At 32.7% G+C, this 23,602-nt stretch overlaps 1 protein-coding gene across 1 annotated transcript in view; it reads left to right on the forward strand.

Annotated features, from left to right (window-relative positions):
* Window positions 1-23,602, forward strand: part of LOC100878748 (uncharacterized) — a 911,930-nt gene that overhangs the window by 865,819 nt on the left and 22,509 nt on the right. Inside the window, exons 8-10 of the mRNA XM_076533672.1 lie at window positions 13,723-13,839; window positions 14,547-14,660; window positions 15,037-15,180. Coding sequence (XP_076389787.1) covers window positions 13,723-13,839; window positions 14,547-14,660; window positions 15,037-15,180 — 375 coding nt within the window. The remainder of the gene's footprint in view (window positions 1-13,722; window positions 13,840-14,546; window positions 14,661-15,036; window positions 15,181-23,602) is intronic.

Here is a 23,602-nt window from a genome sequence, read left to right on the forward strand (position 1 = left end):
AGCGTTTCGTTTAAACTGCAATTTCAATATTCCTCCTTTTTCAATATTATCATTTTGTAAGTTGCTTCTTTGATTTAGTGAAAATTGCCAGGGGATCATACCCCCCTTTTTTTTTAAAGAAGAGCTTACATTCGTTTTGCAAACTAAGAGGAAATTGAAGCTTACGCTGGAGATGAGAAACATCGTGTTCGTTCGTGATACATCTTCAAAGTGCTTATAGCGTAACAAATATGAAAACTACACAACAAAATAAACAGTAAATGATAATTATACCAAAACAATGACAAAATGTGGTCTAGAAAATTATAAATCTAAGATCAACACTTTGAGAACAAAATTTTTAAACCTTCATATTTTCAAGTTGTAAAATCTTCATGTTCACAAGTTTGTGAATTCTCAAGTATTCAAGTTTTCAAGTATTCAAGTTTTCAAGTATTCAAGTATTCAAGTATTCAAGTATTCAAGTATTCAAGTATTCAAGTATTCAAGTATTCAAGTATTCCAGTATTCCAGTATTCCAGTATTCCAGTATTCCAGTATTCAAGTGTTCAAGTATTCAAGTATTCAAATATTCCAGTATTCAAGTATTCAAGTTTGCAAGTTTTCAAATTTGCATGCTTTCTAATTTTCAAAATTTTTTAAGTTCCTCTGAAACTTGTAACAAAATTCCTGTTCCCAAATTTTTTGTATTACAATTTCTGAAAATTCTTACATCTTCAAATCAATTATCAAATCGTAAACGAATAAATTAATTTATATACATAGTTGGAATTTTTTGAGCTTCTTTTACTTAATGAATGAAAAATCAAGCGCTGAAAGGGTACTATCGCTGTACAGAATATTTTTACCTGTACACGATGACGTAATACTGTAAGCAATCATAAATGAAGATAAATTTGAACAATCTGTTTTGAAGGAATCATGTTTGCACGACGTTTTCTTACGTATCCGTGGCTTACAACGAAATTGCATCAAGAAGCGTAGAAGTAGAAGACTCGAAGGGAAGCAATAAAAATATAAGATGAAGGGAAAAAAAGAAAGAATAGATAAGGAAACGGGTAGCTCGAGCTCTTAGGAAGCTCTGCCTTATTAAAGCGGAAGTTCGCCGCGCTTTTTGAACTCGTTTCTACTTCGTGCCACCGCGACAGCTTTGCTTCAACTTTTCCAAGAAGCGAGACGTAACTCTCGAAACCAATAATACGGCTTTAATCCTTTTTCTTCGCTTCTCTTTCCCTCATCGTCCTTCATTTCCCTTTTTTTCCTTTTACTTGCTCATCGTTTTTAGAAAGCTTCTAATGCGACTAGGTACAGATTTATTTCGACTTTCATATTTTCAATATCTATGGGTTTTTGACATATTTAGCTTTTTAATATCAAAGTTGCTGTGTTTTCGAAAGTTTGAATTAGTAAACTTCTAAATATGCAAATTCAAAAGTTTGTTGGTTGGCAATTTTTAGATTTCTAAGTCTTCAAAGTGTCGGACGTGCAAGTTCGCTATATTTCAATATTTGTTAAATATTAAGTTCATAAATTTCTATAATCTCAAATTACCTGAATTCCCTAATTTCTAATTTTCGAAGTGTCAATATGAAAATGTTCACATTCTCAGTTTCATTTTTCCTGATTTATTAGCTTCATAATTTCCCAATTTCCCCATTTTTCAATTTTCCAATTTCCCAATTTCCCAATTTCCTAATTTCCTAACTTTCTAATTTCCCAATTTCCCATTTTCCCAATTTGCCAATTTGCCAATTTGCCAATTTGCCAATTTGCCAATTTCCTAATTTTCCAATTTCCTAACTTTCTAATTTCCCACTTTTCCAATTTTGTAATTTCCCAATTTCCTCATTTCCTCATTTCCCCAGTTTCCAATTTTCCAATTTTCCAATTTCCTAATTTCCCAATTTTCTAATCTCCCAAATTCCCAGTTTCTCAATTTCCCAATTTCCCAAATTTCCAAATTCCCAGTTTCTCAATTTCCCAATTTCCAAATTTCGTAATTTCTCAAACTGCCAATTTCTTAATTTCTCAATTTCTCAATTTCCCAATATTCCAATTTCCCAATTTCCTAATTTCCAACTTTACTAATTTCCCAATTTCCTCATTCTCTAATTAATTTTCTATTATCTTTATTCTTAAATTTTCTAAATTTCTGAAATGTTTCAAATTCCTCATATTTTTCCAATTTTTTAAATTTCACAATTTTCTCAATTCTCCTACATTTCCTATATTTTCTAAGTTCGCCAAACCAAATTTTTAAAATTTTCACATTTTCAAGTCAGCAAATCCCCATGTTGTTATATGCAAAGTTCCCTACTTCTTAAATTAAACAATCTCTTCTATCTAATATGTTTCTAATTATAAAATTATAATAAGATTATTTAAAGAAATATATAAATAGCATTAGGATTCCAGTTTGGATAAATAATAGTCAGTTGAAATTAAGAGTTGTTTCATCATTGTAATATGTTCTCATGTCCTATAATCTCCTGTTCAATATCTCAAGTTTCAAGTCGATCTTTCATCGTATTTATTACATCGAATGTCATTGGTTCTTTTTGTGCCTCTTGAAAACAAGAATAAGCTCGCAGACCAATAGCATTCCTTTAATCTTTTCTTTCATGGGAAAGAAACTTTACAACAAGTATCAAGTTACTCATCTAAGATCTTTTATTGCGTTTAAGTAGTTGTTCGCTGTTGCTGAAGTACGTCCTTCAACAGCTTCACCATCTAAGAGGAAGAAAAGCAGCGAACTGTGATTTAATATGGCACGTTTATTTTTTATACTTACTAAATGCTTTTTAGGTAGAAGTCCATGAAGGGAAAGTAAAATGAAATGGTAATTTATTTACTGCTTTACAGCTTGAAATTTCAGTTTATATGTAGACATGATTCTCCCTGTATGATTGCTATAGGATTAATCATTTTTTATTACAAATTAAAATCTTACAATTAATTTCACAATATTATAGTAAATTTTAATTTTACTTTATAATTAGATGAATTCGTTGCACATAATTTTGTTTCAATTTGAAAATTATAATTTGTTATAGCAAATTAGATTTCATACTTATAATTAAAAATACAATGTTTCATTAAATATAAAGGTCAATAAATTACATATTTATTTATTCATTGATTTTTATATCGATGAGAAATATATAACTTTATTTTACAAATTTTTATTCATTCAATGTTTGTAATAAAAAATTAATTCAAATTGGATTTTTGAAATATAATTTTTTAAATACGCAAAATGGAGATTCATAAATATGTTCTACATTTTAAACTTTTATTCATTTGAAGATTATAATTATAAGTTAATTTAATTTTGTTGTGAGAGAAACAATTTCATATTTCATATTTTACATATTTCGTTGATATCTATAACTCAAGATGGCTGCTTCAAACAATTCATATTAATATTAATTTTTCAAATTCTAAATAGTTAAACATTTTTCCATAAATATAACTCTTTTACTGAAAAACTCGTATGCTTCATTTCAATAAAAATATCATTTTATACCATCAAAATATCAATGTCTCGTAATCTAACAATAAATTACAGTTGATTCGATATCACCGTTGGAGGAATGAAAATGATATCTGCTTTTACAATTCATTAGTAAGAATTGTTACTAATGTTGAATCGGTTTATTAATGTTGCATGTTTCAAAAATTATTTAACTGAGAAAATAATTTTAGAACAATGAGAAGCTAGAGTGGAAATTGCATAATGAATCTCAATTAAAATGTTATACACGAACTCCAGAGCAAACTGGTCCTCCATATTGTTCCCTAAGTGAAACGTAACCGCGCAATTACTATTCTACAAACAAGAAATCATCGATCACCAAGATTTCGCAAGTTTCAAATTGCTCAAGTTTAGCGAACGATAGTGTTTGTGGTGTCCAAAGAAACTCAGGCATGGATATTGTGCAATTCCTGTTATGCAATCGAATGCAGTGTATACAGGAGATCGTCATAGTTTCTTGTATCGAATAATTAATGATGCCTTGGAAACAATTGATATAACTGTTATTTGATACAATTTTTATTTAACAAATTTTTAATTATCAAACTCACAAATTTAAATTGTTTTCTTTTTTATACATAAATCGTTTCAGAAAATAGCTATTTTAATATCAGGACGAAAAATATGATGGATGTTTGTAACACATTTGAATCACGCGCGTTTGACCGGATGGGCGATTTTCGGCTGATCGATGATCGATATATGCGAAGTTATACGCACGCCGTTCTTTTGCGTTCTTCTTTTTATGTTTCCGTTCGACGACGAATTGTAGTATGTTACAGTATGTATTATTAACTATTATTAATAAATATATTTGGTTTTTACAACAACAAAATATTAATTAATTACTCTATATATTTAGTGCAGTTTACTGGATGAAATAATGAAATAAATTTTCTTGTATATAAACAAAGTATTTTAATGAATTAGAAATTGCACATATTTGCAATGAAAACGTTTAAAGTTAGGTTTTAAATACAAGCAGTTTCTTAAGTTTTCCAATTTTCACGTTTGCAAAAATCTACATTTGGAGATACGAAAATTTTCAAATTCTCAAATTTTTGAATCTATAAATACCAATATTCATAAATTTAAAAATGTGCAAATTTCCTAATTTTCAAATCCGTTACTTTTCTGAAGATCTAAATTTCTAAATTTCCTATTTCTTAAATTAACAAATTTCAGAACTTCCAAATTTCTAATTTCCAAATCTTCGAGTTAACGAATATGCACATCCCTAGATTTCCAAAACTTCAAATTTTCAAATTTCCAAGTTTCCAACTTTCCAAATTCTAAAATTTCTAAGCAAATGTTTAAAACCCCAATACCTAAAACTTTCAAATTTTCACTTCCCCAAATTCTAAAATTTCCAAGTTCTAAAATCCTAAAATCTTTACATATTAGTACGAATTAATTTCCTACCAAAATTTCTCAACAAAGATTGTGTTTATTACAACATATCGTTCAAAACAGTGATTAGCTACTTCTAAAACGAATTTGAAACGGCATTAATAACCCAACACAATTATAAAATGCCTATAATTAATAACAGGAATAATTAAATCGCTAGAGATTACGGTAAACTATCGGAGACAGTACTTTGATCATTTAAAAGCTGCCATTAAATTTGTCCGCGTGTTCATCGAATACAATAGCATGTAACGGAGTTAATGCGGATTTTAACGTGTATTACCGTTATCAATTAAAACCCCGTTATCTCTGGAAACAACGTTAACACCCGCACATTCAAATACACCCCGATAGTGGAGAGAAGCTGCATTTCAAGGACCTTTGTGTTTGTTCCTCGTCTCCTTTTTCTCTCGCCATTACGCGCAAGAAAACGTAATTAAAAGCTTTGTTCTGCCGCGGAAAGTGAGAAGAAGATTTTTGCGACATTTTACAAGTTTTCTATTACACCTTGCACACTGAACATAAATTGTAATTCAAAAATTCATCTAAGCACGATTCTATAATTTTTGGGGGGAAAATGTGTCATTTCTTTGTGTAATATTTATTTGGGTATGAAAAAAGTTATACATACATCTGTGCGTGTATACTATATGTAGATGTATGTATTTTGGTGTAACATCTATGTACACTTTATTATAATATTTACATCTACATATGGTTTGTTATAATAGATACATTTATACGTATAATATACATACATACATACATACACATATACATACACATATACAATATGTGTATATGTGTGTACATTCCTTATGTAATATGTACATATGTGCAGATGTTCTCTATTATAATGATGTATGTATATGTATAAACTTTAGTAAAATATGTACACTTTGAAATTAGTCACTGCTTTCCCTAATGGCAACAGTTATAGCGACATTTTATTTTAAAAACGTCAACAAGTTTATATAGATATTTTCGCTCAACTTTAAATTTCAAATTGATATGTCATAAGTATTACTCCAAACCATATGTGCACTCCTCAGTTTCTATTACCTACTAATTCCGGAATTTAAAATATAGAAAGGGGTTCCAAATTTAATGTATTGCAACAGTATATGACAAATTTTTCATTTAATATAAATAGTAAATAAATGAAAATATTCAACGAATCTATTTGTCTGAATTATTTATAAGATTCAAGAGAAATGTGATGTCAAGCCATACTCGACATAAGAGCGCAAAGGGTTAAACCATGTTCGGCTTATTTCTTAATGCACCGTTTAAAACTCCATTTTATACAATAAGCGTGAAATTATTGCACGTCTTTTATCTTCAGTCGGTCCCAAGTACCATCATTCTTTCATCGTCTTGAAAATAAAATACGGTCCTATTATTTCACTATACAGAGCCATTCACGCGTCATTGCCTTCCCTTCTGTTTTTTATCGCGAGAAAAGAACGACGTCATGAGGGGAGTGAATTTGCACGTAAATCAAACGTTTGCCGCGAGTGGTTCTAGTCAATACTGTCGCGGACGAGCTGGTCGATATCGGTACCGCGGTCTACTATCGATTGGCTCCGCTCGTTGATAATTCGATCGGCGATTTAATTCGAAGAAACGAAGACTGCGTTCCTTCGTAACCGAATCATACGGTTCGCTGATCTTATTCGAGCCTGACGGTTCTTACTTTCATCGCATTGGGGAAATGATATGACGGTTTCAAAGAAGACGCTGCGTTGTATTAAAGGCCGTGACTATCGAATCGAACAAAGTGTCGGACTTCTAATTCACGCGAAAGGAACAGAATGTTCCTTTGCAACTGACATGGAAATCCATCATTCGAAATGTTAGTAAAGTCAAATCTAAGAATATGGAAACTTTATCGTACTGCACTTTTATTTATGAGAAGATGATAACAGTGATATTTGTGATTTTGCTTATTCATCAGAATGGTTCTTTTTTGAATGCTTTCGAAATTAAACTTCTACTTAAATTGTTCGTTTTTTCACTTCTTCATTTCTTCTCCTGTATGTACGTGTACATGTTCATGTTTATGTATATGAAGCATAATATATATAATAGCAAAAATGTTTTAAATAATATTTTATTTTGAAAAAATTCAAAATGAAAATGAAGTACACACTTTTGATTTTTGAATGTACAAAATAATATATCAGATTTAATTAAATTTCTCAAATAAAGGTTTAATAAATTTATTCAAAATAAAATGTCGTACAAATGAAAGTTTCAGAACATAATACCCTCGTAATTAATTGGAATGAGTGGAAACAAGTTCCCAGTTAAATCTCTTTCATTCAAAAGGGAATGAATTAGAATTACAGCAGACGTCACGCAGATGGAGATTAATTATTCTTTCAACGGAGATTTTGACACTTTTTCCTCGTCTGCATTAAGGAATTACGAACAGCTAAAAGTAGCAATTAGCACGGTCAGATTACGCGAAAGTAATTGCTCGTGTTACCATAATTAGCCGGCTGTTTTTGAACGTTTCAACGAAATATACGAAAACTGTTTGCAATTACAATTTCTGACTCAAATAATTATACAGTAGACACTTCCTAATTTATCCTTTGCCGGATTCAATCTAATCTTTCAAAAAATTTTCGCTTATTTAATTCATATATTCGTACGATTAAATTATGATGTTCAAAAAACATTTTAATACACCTGTATAATAATATGTGCTTTTATATCAAGAATAGCTTTAAACCACTTTCAAAATTAACAACTAGATTTCTCATGAAATTTAAAAAAGCTAATTCAAAGTAATCCAAAATGCTATTAACGATAGTTAACATCAAGTGATACATGTTGCAATTAAAAACAGACAACTGACAAATGGAAGATTGTCATAATAAACGGATCATATATTTTTTTATTCACACCAGTACCATTTTTTAATCGACAAGAATTGCTCTACAATAAAATCTTGTAGAGCATAGCTCCCGAAGCAATATTCCGCTTAAAAGTCAAAACAAACGAAGCGGAGAACAAGAGGCAATAAAAACATGAATAATAGAGAAGACGTTGGACGACGAGATCTGATCGTTTTTCAAGCTGGTAGAGCACAGTGATATGGGTCAGTTTTTGCTACGACGCAGTGTATCACCCCTGTTATTTCGAGGGACAAGTTGAGCGAGAAAATATAAATTTTCCAGAGGTAGTTCTACCCAACAAGGAGGCGGGTATGAATGGTCGAACGTTCGATTCAAATTGAAATGTCTGCTGGACTTGTTCCTTTCATTCACAGCCGTGCTTACAATAGGCATAAATAATTGCAGTGGCATTGAACGTACATATGCGTGTACACCCTTGCAGTGATTGTTGATGAACATGGCACATATAGTTGAAAATCATAGCCTTTGACTCAGTTTCTTCTGCAACGAGCAATATTCCTTTCTTTGATAGCTTGAACACCTTGACTGTATCTAACACTGCCTTTAACACTTAAACGTCATATACATGGTGTGTTCCATAAGTAATGCGAAGTATTTTTTTTAAAGGAATTTATTGTATCAATTCTTACAAATACTTAAAATTCTTCAAAGTACTGCCCTTGGACATCTACACATTTTTGCCAGCGACGCTGCCATAAACGGTACGCTTCCTGGAATGCGTTTTCCGGAACTGCTTTTAGGGCCTCGGTCACGGCCGCTTGAATGTCTTGTACGGACGAGAAACGCGTTCCTTTCAGGGGTGTCTTGATCCGGGGGAACAAGAAAAAGTCTGCCGGTGCCAGGTCAGGACTATAGGGGGGTTGGGGAAGCGTTAACACTTGGTTTTAGGTCAAAAACTCTCGTACTCGCAGCGCGTTGTAGCAAAGCGCGTTGTCGTGATGCAGTATTCAGGTACCGGAGATGTGTTTTCTCGTCCTGACAACCCTTTTTCGCAGTCTTTCCAGCATATTCACTTAGTAGGCGGTGTTAACTGTCTATCCTTCAGGAAGAAATTCTTTATGGATTGTTTGACGGACTGTTTTGCTGGTTTGTGGCCGCCCGGAGCGTTGATCGTCGCGAACCTCTTCCCGCCCTTCCTTAAAGGTCTTTAACCACCTCGAAACTTGTGAATACCACAGAACAGAGTCCCCATAAGCCTCATGAATCATTTTATTTGTCTCCTCAAGAGATTTGTTTAGTTTAGCACGAAAGCTTTATCGCGTATCGTTGTTCCGATCGTCGACTCCATTTTCTCAGTGACACGGTCACCAAACAGGGGGTCACGAAAATTAACGTCCTGTCCCTTTCACAGCTCGGAGAGCCCTGGGACCGAGTTCATTGGAAAGCTAAGGGTCTCCCGCATCTAACGCACGTGGTCCGATCCCCCTCCGACCAACAGGAGCGGTTCAGGAATTTCCTTCGCATTACTTATGGAACACACCATGTATATATATATATATATATATATATTTAATATATATATATTAAATTAATATATATATATATATATATATTAAAGTGGAATTTCTAAAAAAAATTTGTTTTTCTTAGTTAGACCGGAGACCTATTGAGTGACGTGTTATATATATAATATAATATATATAATATATATATATGTCTATGGCTTACATTTTAATTTCCATATGGATCTATTACTTGCATTATTAAAAATTTGTTCACTTATTATCACCTATTCACCTATTTACTCATATTATCTACTTGGGCTATGCATAGTAAATATTACAGTATTGTGAATATATTTAGTGAGATTTGTTAAAAATAAAAATATTGTTGTAGGGTTTTTTCCACGAGGGTAACCGGTATCATGGTTTTTTTCCATTAACTAGCAATCGTTTTTTGTTTAATGACGCTTGGCGTGTGCGAAATGCTTGCGGGGCAATCGTAGCTTTGCGCTCCTGCGAGTAACTTCGGTGGAAAGCAGTGCCGTCCGAAGTGTTGTTCCTTTGTGTGTGTTTTTGTGTGTGTTCTTAAATATATATTGTTAATTTTTTTGTTATAAAGCATCCATGTTTTTTCTCCTTCACCCTCCTATTCTACATTATCTAATGAAATTTTCTACTGTTTCAGAATGACAGTTAACGTATTAGGTAGATTTATTTTTTCGAAGATACTTGAAATTTTCATCCCCCTAAATCTCAAAATTTTCAAATTTCTTTTTAAATTTCAGAATCTCCAAATCTACAATTTATGAAATTTACAAAATACTGAATAGTCAAGTCCCTAAATTTTCAAGTATTCAAATTGTTAAATTCCAAAATGACCAAATTTGTAAATTTGAAATTTTCATATCCTTCACTTTACAAATATCAACCTCACACATTTCCAAATCGTCAAATTTCCAAAATACAAAATGTTCAAATTTCCAAATATCTAAACTTGTAAACTTGCAACTTACACAATCTATAAATGAAATTGAAAATTTCCAATTGATTGAAATTTTTAATTTCCTAAATTACGAAGTCTCCCAATTTCTGAAAATCTGTTTTTCAACCACATTTATTTAATACTTTAAATTGCATAATATTGATTTAATTCGCGATATGCGAGTTCTGCTAATTTGACTTATATAGAGAGCATTTATTGGACGTCGAATTTAAAAATTTAATTAAAACTCAGTCCTCAATATGTTGGAATTTTTAACTACAACTCAGTCATCGATATTTAAATGTCTGCGTATTAAATTTCGTCAAAGCTCAAATTTCGATATTTAGAAATCGCAAAGTAAACTTAATTAAACCTGAAATTTTAATATTTGATGTTTGGAAACTATAAATATTGATGAACATCAGTTTTTCTAAATATTTTAAAAGTTTGTATTCATTTCATTAAAAACTTGCACTTGAAAATTGTTAACCCAGAGTTCAATTTTGTACATATATTAATTTCTGATCTCATTAACAATTCTTCAAACAATTATAAATTAATTATGAATTAACAATTATTTAAGGAATTATTTAAATAGTTCACGGTCACAAGGAGCTTGTAAATTATTTTATGACCTAAATTTCAAATTAAGTCTATAAAATATGTGAATAGAATCGATGAATTTGAACTGAGAATCAATTTTCAATTATATTTACTTTCAAAATTAATCTTGAGTACAATATTAACCAAAGAGGAACAAATTTTTTATTTCATATCGAAACCTTGTTAATTTTGATTTAAAATCATATTAATATTATCAACGTCTCTATTAATAATCGTTCATTCAATTTTATTAAAAATAACAAGTATAACAATTTACTAGTTTAGACCTTCGAATATGAAATTTTAAATTTATATATACTACCTCAAAGATTGCTCTCTTTTCAAAATAATAATAACTATAATTAGAGTTTTTAGTAAAATGAATTACCATATACACAGCACCATCTGTCATTGATAGTGATAGAACTCAAAAAAATCTCCATTTTTAGGAGTTTCTTTTTGATTTATATACACTGCTCAAAAGAAATATGGCATAGAAAAATTTTAGGCAAAAATTGGCCAAATTCGACTGATGATAACTCCGTGAAAAATCATCGCAAAGTTATGTTCTTTTTTTTAAATTAAAGGTTGAGATCTCTACTTTATGACCCTGTAGTTTGATTTTAGATTTGATGCATCCCTACCACAATAACACCGTAAATGTGAGGTCATGTTTGCAATATTGAAAATTACAAAGTTTGACGAAATGCATGGACTTGCCACATTTTTTTGGGGCGATACTGTTTACAGCAGCAGAAAGTACAAACCTTTATCTTTAATTTCCAGTATGTGAAAAACCGCTACCATTTTTTTCTGCAAAGATACAGAACTTTAAAGAAACCCTTGCATTTATGGCATATACCGCCGGCATTAGCATTACCCGATGTGCAGGTCGGAGAGGTTGCTGGACAGATTTTGCACATTATATGGCTCTGACAGGAGCCTTTTCTGTGTGTATTTGTGTGTGAGAATCTGTGTGTGTGTATGAATTATCGTCGAGAAGCCTCGTTGAGAATCATTCTCGAATTTGGCAGTCCCAATTCAATTTGATTGCTTCCATATTCTGCAGTAAGTCCAAATTTGAACCCTATAGAAATTTAACAAGACAACCTACCAATCTGTAAGATCTATCGCAAGTCTTAACTGAAATTTGGAATGACATTCCACAGGAAGAAATTAGGGCTTGCATTAACATGAGTAATCGACTGCAAGGGATAATTCAACAACGCGGTGGAAACACGCGTTATTAGAATTCAAACATACAGACACACAGATACTCATACACAAATACACACAAAGAAAGGCTCTTGTCAGAGGCATATGATGCGCAAAATCTGTCCAGCAACCTCTCCGAGGTGCATATCGGGTAATGCTAATGCCGGCGGTATATGCCATAAATGCAAGGGTTTCTTTAAAGTTCTGTATCTTTGCAGAAAAAAATGGTAGCGGTTTTTCACATACTGGAAATTAAAGATAAAGGTTTGTACTTTCTGCTGCTGTAAACAGTATCGCCCCAAAAAAATGTGGCAAGTCCATGCATTTCGTCAAACTTTGTAATTTTCAATATTGCAAACATGACCTCACATTTACGGTGTTATTGTGGTAGGGATGCATCAAATCTAAAATCAAACTACAGGGTCTTAAAGTAGAGATCTCAACCTTTAATTTAAAAAAAAGAGCATAACTTTGCGATGATTTTTCACGGAGTTATCATCAGTCGAATTTGGCCAATTTTTGCCTAAATTTTTTCTATGCCATATTTCTTTTGAGCAGTGTATTTTTTACAACACAGAATGCGCGTCTTAATTGTGACATACAATTACTAATTGATTACTAATTTGCTATTACAAATAATAAAAATGGGAATACATAAAATACTTCATCTGCCTTTTTCCTTCCTTATATTATATCTGTGATATTTATTTTATTTAGTTCGAACTAAAAATGTTAATTTTATATAGCTTTAAGTACTTATCTACTATTTCAATGGTAGAGCGTAACAAACTATTAAAAACGCCTAAAAATATATTTAAGTATGAAATTCCGCTAACATTATGTTACACAATCTGCACCATTGCGATACATTATGATCGCCATAGCATAATCGTTATCGCATATTAGAAATTGTTCATTAATAATATAAACCTATTACTAATAATACTTAATAATAGTATAATAGTATAATAATAATAATAATAGTATATTGTTCGTTAATATACGAATAAATTTTCATAATAACTCGATTCCATTTTTTTCTGAATTCCAAAGCTATCCCAAGTAGTTGGCCTCCATTGTATATTCAATGGGCACAAGAGATACGAAAAGCCGCGATAAATATCAAAGCATCTCGAAATAAAGATCATAGAAAATCATGGCGGACACGCGGCGGAATCGCCTGGTATTACGAGCGTGTACGGCATTTTATGTCGAGGCGAATTCATGAACGAGACGATACCGTACATAATGCCAGTCACCAGATCTTTATCGACGCGTCCGAGGGCGTCGCGACGCTGCCCGAACCACTTTGAAACTGCGGTCGACGCAGATAAGAACCCGCTTGAATTTGCTCGACGAAGCACGAGAACGTGAAATTGGAAAGGAAAAGAAGAGGCTAGGCGTCGCGACGCCCCGCACGTTCTCTACTTCCGTTTTCTGTCTTCCACGCGTTTCCCATGAATCGAGTTCCTCCGTTGACGTCTCTGGTTCCTTCGTTTCACCCTCTTGTACCAACCAGCCCTGTTCCTACGGTTCTTCCCTGTACGATTTCCCGAGGAAGCTTTCTTCGACGCTTTAACCGAATGGAACTGTCACCTCGTTTTTCAGGTGGACATCACCGAGCTGTGTCCCTCGGCCACGGTACTGGCGCAGCAATTGACCCACGTGGAACTCGAGAGGCTCTCTTACATCGGCCCTGAAGAATTCGTCCAAGCATTCGCCAAGGTACGTGCCCATGCTCTCTTTCGTTCTGGATCGAGGCAAACTTCAATCCAGGAAACCAATCTTCGAACACGAATTTAAAGAAAAAAGGATCCCCCAAAATAAGGAAAAATTTGTTTGATGTAAATACGGCAAAATATTGTTTAAGATAAAGTTAGGACCTGAAATGTACGGGTAGGTACAAGGAAATTTAAAGCAATTCAGAAATTTGAAATTTAATGTAAAATAATACCAGAAAATACAACGCACTTTATTCATACATATTCTTCATATATCACTCATACACGCACGCATAGATACACTGTTATGTGATGACAAATCTCAAGAAAATTGATGTACCGATGTCAACTCATGAGTTGGCGCACGAAGAGGCTGACCCGGGTGTTCAGGAGAGCTATGGTCAATTGGTCAGAATGAAAAAATGAATGCCTACTCTCACACGTATTTTCGGAGGAAGCAATTGGCTCGCATGTTAATTAGACCAAAAGAAGTGACAGTCAGCACACATCTCAAAAGTGAGTGAGGTAGTACGACTTGCGTGACGTAGTTATGCGTTCATGATGTGTTCGCGGTGAGGATAGGCGTAACACCGTTTGCTTTGGGTCAAACTCTTCACCAACTCATGGGTTGAAGTCTATAGATGCTGTGAATTTGTAGAAAAGTATTTGTAAGAATTTCAAGTTAATCATAAACCTTGATTTTTTGCACAGGAATCTCCGCACCTAGAAACATCTTTTAAGGACATGAAGAAAACGCGTAATCTAGAATCGTACGTCCAATGGTTTAATAGACTGAGCTATTTCGTAGCAACTGAAGTATGCAAGGTAATTTTAAATATTTCAAATTCATGATTTGCATTGAGAATAAATATGTATAATAAGTTTGATGCAATCTTAAAATGTAAACGCAAACAAATGTGATATTAATTATATGATGAAGTCACAAAAATTTCACTAAATTCTATTTCATTTTATATTTATGAAAAATGAAAAAAAGATTTAAAAAATTTTTAATGATTAACGTTTTTAACTAATGATTACAGCTAAACTTTTGATTAAGAAAATTTTAATTTATAAAAATATAGTCACGAAAATATTATGAAATTTGTATTATTTATAATTCGTTTCATCGCTCATTTTCATTCGGTATATTATTAATGATGATTATTATGAATGAAACATTGCATTTGTTGTTTTATAGCATGCAAAAAAGAAACAACGCGTTCGGGTGGTTGAATACTGGATTGAAACAGCTCGAGAATGCTTCAACATCGGTAATTTTAACTCTCTAATGGCTATCATCGCTGGTCTGAACATGTCCCCCATATCTCGTCTAAAGAAAACGGTAAGTTTCAATTTTATTTTAATTATTATTCAATTATTAGTCTTATATTTCTCTCATTGTGACATTAAAAGAATATTGTATCATAGCATTACAGTTTATAAATATTAAATATGTGATAACATTATGTGTTTATGAAAACACTGCACGACTTAAAAAATTATATTCTTAGTAATTTAGATTGTACGGTAAATTAACACTAAGGTTCATTCACTATCCTATTTTGGTTTACGTAAATACTTGATTATGCAAAAAAGACGCCATTGGAACCGCAAAGGTTCAGTATAAAAAAGAAATGCAATTATTCAAATTTCAGATCTGAAATTACAAAATTTTAATTTTATGTATAATTTTTATTCAATTCTTTAAACTCAAATGTGTGAGTGATTTTTTACTAAAAAATTGTTCGTAATATTTAATATTCTATTTTGTTTAGTCAAATATTAAATAAAATATATCTAAAAGGTCTCAAATTTGATTAACTTGCATTAAAGCTACTAACACTCATACTTAATAATACTATTATTATTAATAAAGTATTATTTCAGTATCATAATAATTTTGTAATGTTAGAATCATTTTGTAACACGTATGAAATTTTCACTAAAAATTGAAAAACGCAATAAAATGACATCAAATTTAATTAAATTACACTAAGTTAAATGAAGTTAGATTGAATTACATCAAATGAAATTGAATTGTCGTTTTAAACTTAAATTGCTTGTCACTTTGATTTCAATAGATTGAATTGGAACGTGAATTATTGTTGTTTTAAACTTATTAGTATATTAATAACTCATTCGTAAAATGCATAAAAGTATGAAATTTTAATTTATAAAATTTATAAAATTTGTAAAATTATTAGTATAATACTAAATTACTATTAGTATTACACTAACGATATAATATAATTGTAAAGTATAACTTTTACCCTGATTTGGAAAAAATTTGCATTCTATCTCCTCAAAATATTTTATTAAATTGTAGAACTTCAATCGTCAATAAACTCTCTCAAGGTGGTAACATTAAACCTGCCAAAATCAAATGACAGTTTTAAAAATTTCTAATTTTAAATTACAGAATCTGTCAAATTAATTTTCTTGAAATCTATGTTAATTTTTCTCAACTTTTTCTGAACTGATGTGTATAATAATTTATGTTCTATTTTCTGATCATTTATTTTTCAACTTCATTTTTAATTTCAGTATAAGTATGCATTGGTAGCTTCAGTATTAAAGAAATTAAAAAGATGAATGATTAATCGCTACAAATAGATAAAATTTTGCAAATGTAAAGTTAGAAATGTGTGTGACGGAACGAACAATGTAACTGATGCAGTTTTACGATATTTTCGGCTATGGCGATCGTCGTAGACGCCGACGTCCAGTCGGAAAGCGTTAATACGACGACAACGGATCGAATTGGGCCACGCTCGTTTGCACCCCCATAGAGGGGGTGTGCACAGCAATAAGCGGTCTGTAATCCTCGTAAATCGAGCGTGGCGCCGCGACGACCAGCGTCGCTCGTGACGAATCGCTGAAAATCAAATTTTCACATCGCTGGTCGAGTGCGAAGAACAGTTTCGCGAGCAAATCGCGGCGATGAAACGAAATGGGCGAAAATGAACGAGCAGAGACGGAGAAAACGGGCTGGAGGACTGTTTTAATTGAATTTTAACGTTCTATTTTGCAAGTTCAATTGAAATGTAGGAGGAAACCGAGTTAATTGAAGAAGTCAAGAATCTATGGGGTTTTAATTGTTCCAATTTCTTGTTAACTCAAGGTGAAAAGTCATAATACGATCTATAAATCAAATTACGGTTTGACCGAAAACAATGACTGTAATTAACTGCAAGTTAATTTATGTTCCTGAATCTCAAAATATGTGAACTGCAAATTTTTTTACTAAGAATTTAAAAACGATATTAATCATGTAGATTATGTCGAGTAATAATATCGATTAAAATTTTTAATTTGATTATCGTGGTGATTGGGTATTTAATTTTGATTGATTTGATCCGCTTGTATTATATGCAATTTGGTTTTCTTCTTTGTGTGGACAATTGATTATGTGGAATTTTTAAGAAATATAAAATTTTTTTTTCAACTGTTTGACTATATTCAGGCTTTCCTTTCTTCGTTAATATATTTTACAGTTTTTTCGTGTATATTTTTTATATAAAATGATACATATTTGAAAATAGCGCACCTTTAAATTTTCAAATTCTCAAACTACGAAAATGACTATCTATCACCGTTACAGTTATTCATAAAATTTTACGCTATTATGAGAGGAATACGTGTGCTGTCACTGTTTAATATAAAAAATGACTGAATAGTGAAAAACTACGATATTGGTATTGAAATAAAGGTCGAGTTATAGCGGTATAACGTTGTCACGTATGCTGTCAACAATTTGTGAACTGAAACAAAGCATACCAGGAGATAAATAAAATACTATTTCATCAAAGACGAGCGAACTTCATGGATGATTCAGTGAAACAAACAATTCGGTGTTAAACAAAAGCCGGGCGTATCGCGAATTTATTGAAGAGCGAAAAACGAGAACACTGCATTCCGATCCGTGACACTGACAAAATAATCGAAACACATATCCTTTCAAACGATTTCGTTTCCTTTGAAAAATAATACAAAAGAGAGAGGGTACTCCCGTCACTCTTTCGCGATATTACTTCCTGGAATATAAAACAATCTTGTACTCTGCCATTTTTGTTTCTTTTATAATAAAATTCCACTAGAGGCACAACAATGTTTTTCGAAAAATGCGGGGATTATTAAAATTGCAAATAAAAATAGAAGTCAATAAATAATTACGGAAAAATATTGGTACAAAAATTTTTTCATAGAAGATTTCAGATAACCACTCACTTTCAAGTTTTTATAAACGCAATCTTAAGAGAAATTTAAAAAGCTTGGTAATTTAACGTTAAAGAAAGTTTTTTCGTTTACGTGGATTAACTTTTATTCTGGAAAGTGTTATTTTAAACTTTATGTGAAACTTTTATTAGCAAAACCTGCAACTAACTGGGAAGCTGGAGATTGCAGGAATATCGGGAATAAAAATCAGAAAGCAAATTAATATGCCAAATTTATTACTCATATTCTTTTCTTCTTGAATATTCATTAACCATTGGGATTAACGAAAGTAATTAGAATTTTATAATAAGAAGCTTTCGGCTTAAGCTGCGCAAGAATATTTTATTAAAATTGATCCTATTATATTCTGATTTCTCTTAAATTGCAGAATTTATTAAAGTACATTAGTATATAGAGATATATCCTTCTTCTTATATTTATTTTAGGTTGATATATCAAATTTCATAATGCAAACGATGTTACTCTAATATTGTACAATATTGAATGCTATACAGATTCTGATAGTTTCGCTCTTTGAAATTCAAAGTTTTTAATTGAGGTGTTACGGAATTAGTATAAAATTTATGTCTATTTAGACACTTTTAAAGTATTTTAAAATATATTATTAAGTATATATATATATTAGCACGAGAGTATATACGTATGTAATATTAAGTATATACAAAGACGCTTTTAAGTGTATTTTTTGATTGTACATTACGATTGCGTTATTAACATAAATCGAGTTTCTATTAATACATGTTGATGTAGTGTTTAGTGGTAATATATTGGTTAGTAAAATGCAGTACGTGATAATTCAACACGTCGTAATATAACACGAAGTAATGTAACACACAGTAAATTAACGCGCAGTAATACAGCGAGTGGTTATACAACGCATAGTAATATAGTGGGTAGTTATACAGCGTGTAGTAACTTAACGCGTGGTCATTTAGTGCGTGATAATTTACCACGTCGTAATTTAACGCGTGATAATTCCACACGTGGTTATTCAACGCTTGGTAATTTAATGCGTGGTAATTCAACGCGTGATAATTCAACGCATGATATTTCAGCGCATGATAATTTACCACGTGGTAATTTAACTCGTGATAATTCCACGTGTGGTTATTCAACGTGTGGTAATTCACCGCTTGGTAATTCAACGCGTGGTAATTCAACGCATGATAATTCAACGCATGAAATTTTAGCGCGTGATAATTCAGCGCGTGGTAATTTCGGCGCATGATAATTCAGCACGTGGTAATTCAGCGCTTGATAGTTTAACACACATTAATTGTATGTGTAATTCAGCGCGTAGTAATTCAACGCGTGGTCATTTATCGCGTGGCAATTAAACGCGTGGTAATTCAACATATGGTAATTTAATGCGTGATAGAATAATGTGTAGTAATACAATATATAGGAATACAACGAATAATTTAATGCGTGTTAATGCAACGCGAAGTAACACAACGGATAGTAATTTAATGCATAGTAATACAGCGCGTGGAAATATATACATATTAACATAACCCATCGCAACATCACGTGTATTAAGCGTAAAAATTTCTATAAACTAAATTATCCGTAGAATGTCTTTTAACACACAACAAATAAAAACAGTATTACACATCAAACATTTACAATTCTTCACTATCATCCTCCAAATAACTTTTAATTAAAAAAAGGAACCGTGTGGAAAATAAAAATACACAGTGCAAATATTCACAAGCGAATTGTAGAGAATGCTCGGACGTTATCTGATTCTGAATTTCAAAAACACGCGATTCGTTACAAATGGAGCTCCAATTTTCCCAAATGTTCGCGGCAATACGAAAAAACAGAACTGTTGAAAACCCGACAGTCCTGTAACATAGGTATTAACACAGATTCCGAAGATATCGTATCAACGATCCGATTTAAATGGAAATATTTCGGTTGCGGTCGAGTCACGGTTTCATCGCGAATTGGATTAAACGGGATGATGGTGAACGAAAATGGAACAGCCATTATGACAAATAAAATGAAGAATTTTTTTTCTCCCGGTTGAATTTCGCGTCGTGGCTTATATATATAAAAATATTCATAAATATTCCCGCTGCCTGCGGTGTTCGAAATAAAAAAATCTCCGACAGGTATTCATTCTTCCAAATGAATTTATGCACTGGTATGGCGTAATTAACATGTTAAGTTATGATTATTATAGTTGTCACGTACCTCGTACTATCGTGTCGCCTGGGGGATGAAAGTGGTACCGGAAGATTTACAAAACAGTTTTTTAAAAAAGCTACTTCAAAATTATTATAAATACTAATTTAAATACTTTAGTACATATAGAATGTAATTTAGTATTAATTCGAGTTTAAAATGCAAATTATTTAAAAGAATTTATGACAGCGACTTTCTCATTAAATCTTTGCATTACATTATGGAGTTATGTTCCCGGCATAATTTAAAGATGAAATATAACAAACCCGGGTCGTTGTAACACAGCTGAATTTTATGCAAGGTTTAGTAGATAAAAGGGCTAATATTGTAGCTATGAATAAATGTTTCTTGAAATTTTAAAAATAGGCTCCTGTATTCTGAACTTTTAAACTTTTATTTAAAGTTTGGATATCGATAATTTAACATTTCTACACTTCCAACCTTCCAAATGGCTAAATCCCATAATTTCTATATTTCTACACAAACAATTTCAAATATTTAGTGCGAAATATGAAATGGCATAATTTATAAAAATTCTTTCTGTAACAACCCAACAATTTATAATAAAACATAGTAATTTATACAAATTCTTAATGCAAGCAATCCAACCAAACTGTCGCAACACATTAATAACTCATTCTAAATACAACCACGTAAAATCATCAATCACCCCACACGAACCCACTCAAACATACAAAAAAGAAGAGAGGGTGGTTGGAGCCAAAGTGGAACGTTCCAAGCGCATTAAGTAATTTTATATCCGCGGAGGGTAACGGAGCCAGTTTCTGACGAATCGGTGAGTATGACTTTATCGTGGCCGAGACAAATTGCTAGGTGAAACGAGGAAGCCATTAAACGTTTTTTCTCGTTTTTAATTACGAGACCGAGCCGGTGTTCCGCGGACATATCCCTCCGGCTCTATTCGACGCAGGCTGCTATTCAGGGTTCATTTGGTTCGGCCAGCTGATTTATACAGGCCACGGTTAAAATAATTGCTGGAACTATCAGCGGCCAGGCGGCGCGGCCAGCTTCGTAATTTTCGTTAATGAAAATTTAACGCTTCTGTTCGGTCGCGCTCTCGAGCGTTGTTTTCGCATCCTCCTCCTCCTCGCTGTCCGCTAATCGTTGTGTACTCGTGGAAACGCTCACCGATTTTTCGACGTTTGCATGAATACGCTTCAATTTCAAGTTCTGTGTATCCTCCAAAATGGAAGAGATAACGCGTTGACTGCTTTGTGGTTCATTGAAGCCGCCAATTTAATATTAGACCGGTTTAAAAAGTAATTGCGGCTTTTGTCCGTACGTCTCTACCTCCTTTCGATCCATACATAAAAGATACGATCAATAGATGTATGTATATTAAAACATTGATATTACAGAAATTTGAAGAGTTGTTTCCTTTTTCGTTTCGTTTGTACACATGGTTACAAAATTACAATTAGCAATTGCAATGATAATAAGTCTAGCAATAACGTTGTATTAGGTCGAGTCATAAGTAACTTCCGATGCAGCTAAATAGATTTTATTGTGTGTATGGTGAGATTATGAAGGTATAAGTCACCACGAGTTGTTGAAGTCAAATTTAACGATTACTGCGGATAAATACATTCAGCAATTGCAAAGAGTGCAAGAGAAACTCCTAGAAAAGCGCCCTGCACTCGGCAATCGCAGAAATGTCATTCTTTTACACGACAACGCGCGACCGCATACAGCAAGGGTGACTCACGAAAAAATTCTTGAGCTTGGATGGTCTGTTTTACCACATCCACCTTACTCCTCAGATCTTGCCCCGACAGACTACCACCTTTTCTGTTCCTTACAAAACTTTTTAAATGGAAAAACCTTCAATTCTGAAGAGCAAGTCAGGCACGCTGTTGAAAGCTTCTTCCAGTCCAAACCAACCACATTTTACAAGGAAGGAATTGATAAACTACCAGGAAAATGGGAGAAGGTTATAGAAAATAGTGGTGAACATATAATAAAATAATATAATTTTGTTGTTTAATGAGAACGAAATAAATGTCTGATAAAAAAACGGAAGTTACTTATGATTCGACCTAATAGTAACGATAGCAATAACCAAATAGAGTAACAACAACAATGAAAATAACTGACAGTACCAATAAACAATAACATGGTCATGTATTCACAATTGTAGTGTAACCGAAGAATTTTTAATAATAATAACGTATCTTCATTATCATTGTATACATTTCTATCAGTTAAAAATTTGAATTGTCTAAAGATTTCTAAAAATGTGATTGACATATATGCATAGTAATAAATAGTTTTACATTATTACACTTTGGCAAGTTTCTGATTCCAATGCCTAATTTTGATTTGGAAATTCAAAATGGTTACTTGAGCCACTCGCCAATTTTATTTTAACTATTTGTTCCTTTTGCTCGGAACAAGTAACAACATTAATTACTGCCTAACTTTCGCAACATTCTTCCCCCTCAATCACTCCGTCTCGCAAAAATCGATTTCCCATCAAAAGATCGAACAGAAATCTCCGTAAACGGAGAGGACGTGTCAAAGTCCGCCGGAAGACATGCCCCTCCTCGACATCCTTCATTTATTCACCAAGAGAATATTCTCTTTGCTCATCCAACGAACTTTCAACTTCCGTGGTAGTTTCGTCCTGAATCGAGCGTCGAAAACTCGATGCCGGTATCTGAAGGTGGGTCGACTCGTGTTCGAGACGCCACCGGTACGTCGACGACGGCGTCGGTGGAAGATGAACGATACCACCCCATACCGGGTTAATTTACCACTGAGATAATCTGCGAGTGACGTCTTCTTCTTTCATGGTGAAAGGGAGCACCAGTTCGCTTTTCGCCCCTCAAAAAGCTAATTACGTTCGGTCGTTACGATCCACCAGCTACGAGATACCACCCTTGCTCACCCCGTCGCGTCCATTATCGACGGGGGTGAGTAAGTTTTGCGTGCTGCCGGCGTCGACAGGTCGAAAGCTGCTCGAAATCTTTTATATCGAAGGGGTGCTGATCTGCGGAAGATGAAAGTTGCGCGAGCTAGTTTCCACTGGCGGTGATGACATTTTGATGAGGGAAAAGTGCATGAGTCAATTTAACCTCTTAAATGTTATGATTCGTCACTGAGGACTGACACTTTTTAGCTGGTACATATGTGTCGTTCGTTACATTATAATTGCACATTACGTGTATATTGATAATATGGGATATCGTAAAGCGTACTGTAATATATTTATATTACACGTATGTATATAGTATAATTTATATTACACGCACTATAGAATTATATACATATAAGGTACTTTAATAATTAACTGCAATATGTAGCAACGTACTGTATGT

The sequence above is a fragment of the Megachile rotundata genome, chromosome 7 (genome assembly GCF_050947335.1).
Source record: "Megachile rotundata isolate GNS110a chromosome 7, iyMegRotu1, whole genome shotgun sequence".
In the NCBI taxonomy this organism is placed as follows: domain Eukaryota; kingdom Metazoa; phylum Arthropoda; class Insecta; order Hymenoptera; family Megachilidae; genus Megachile; species Megachile rotundata.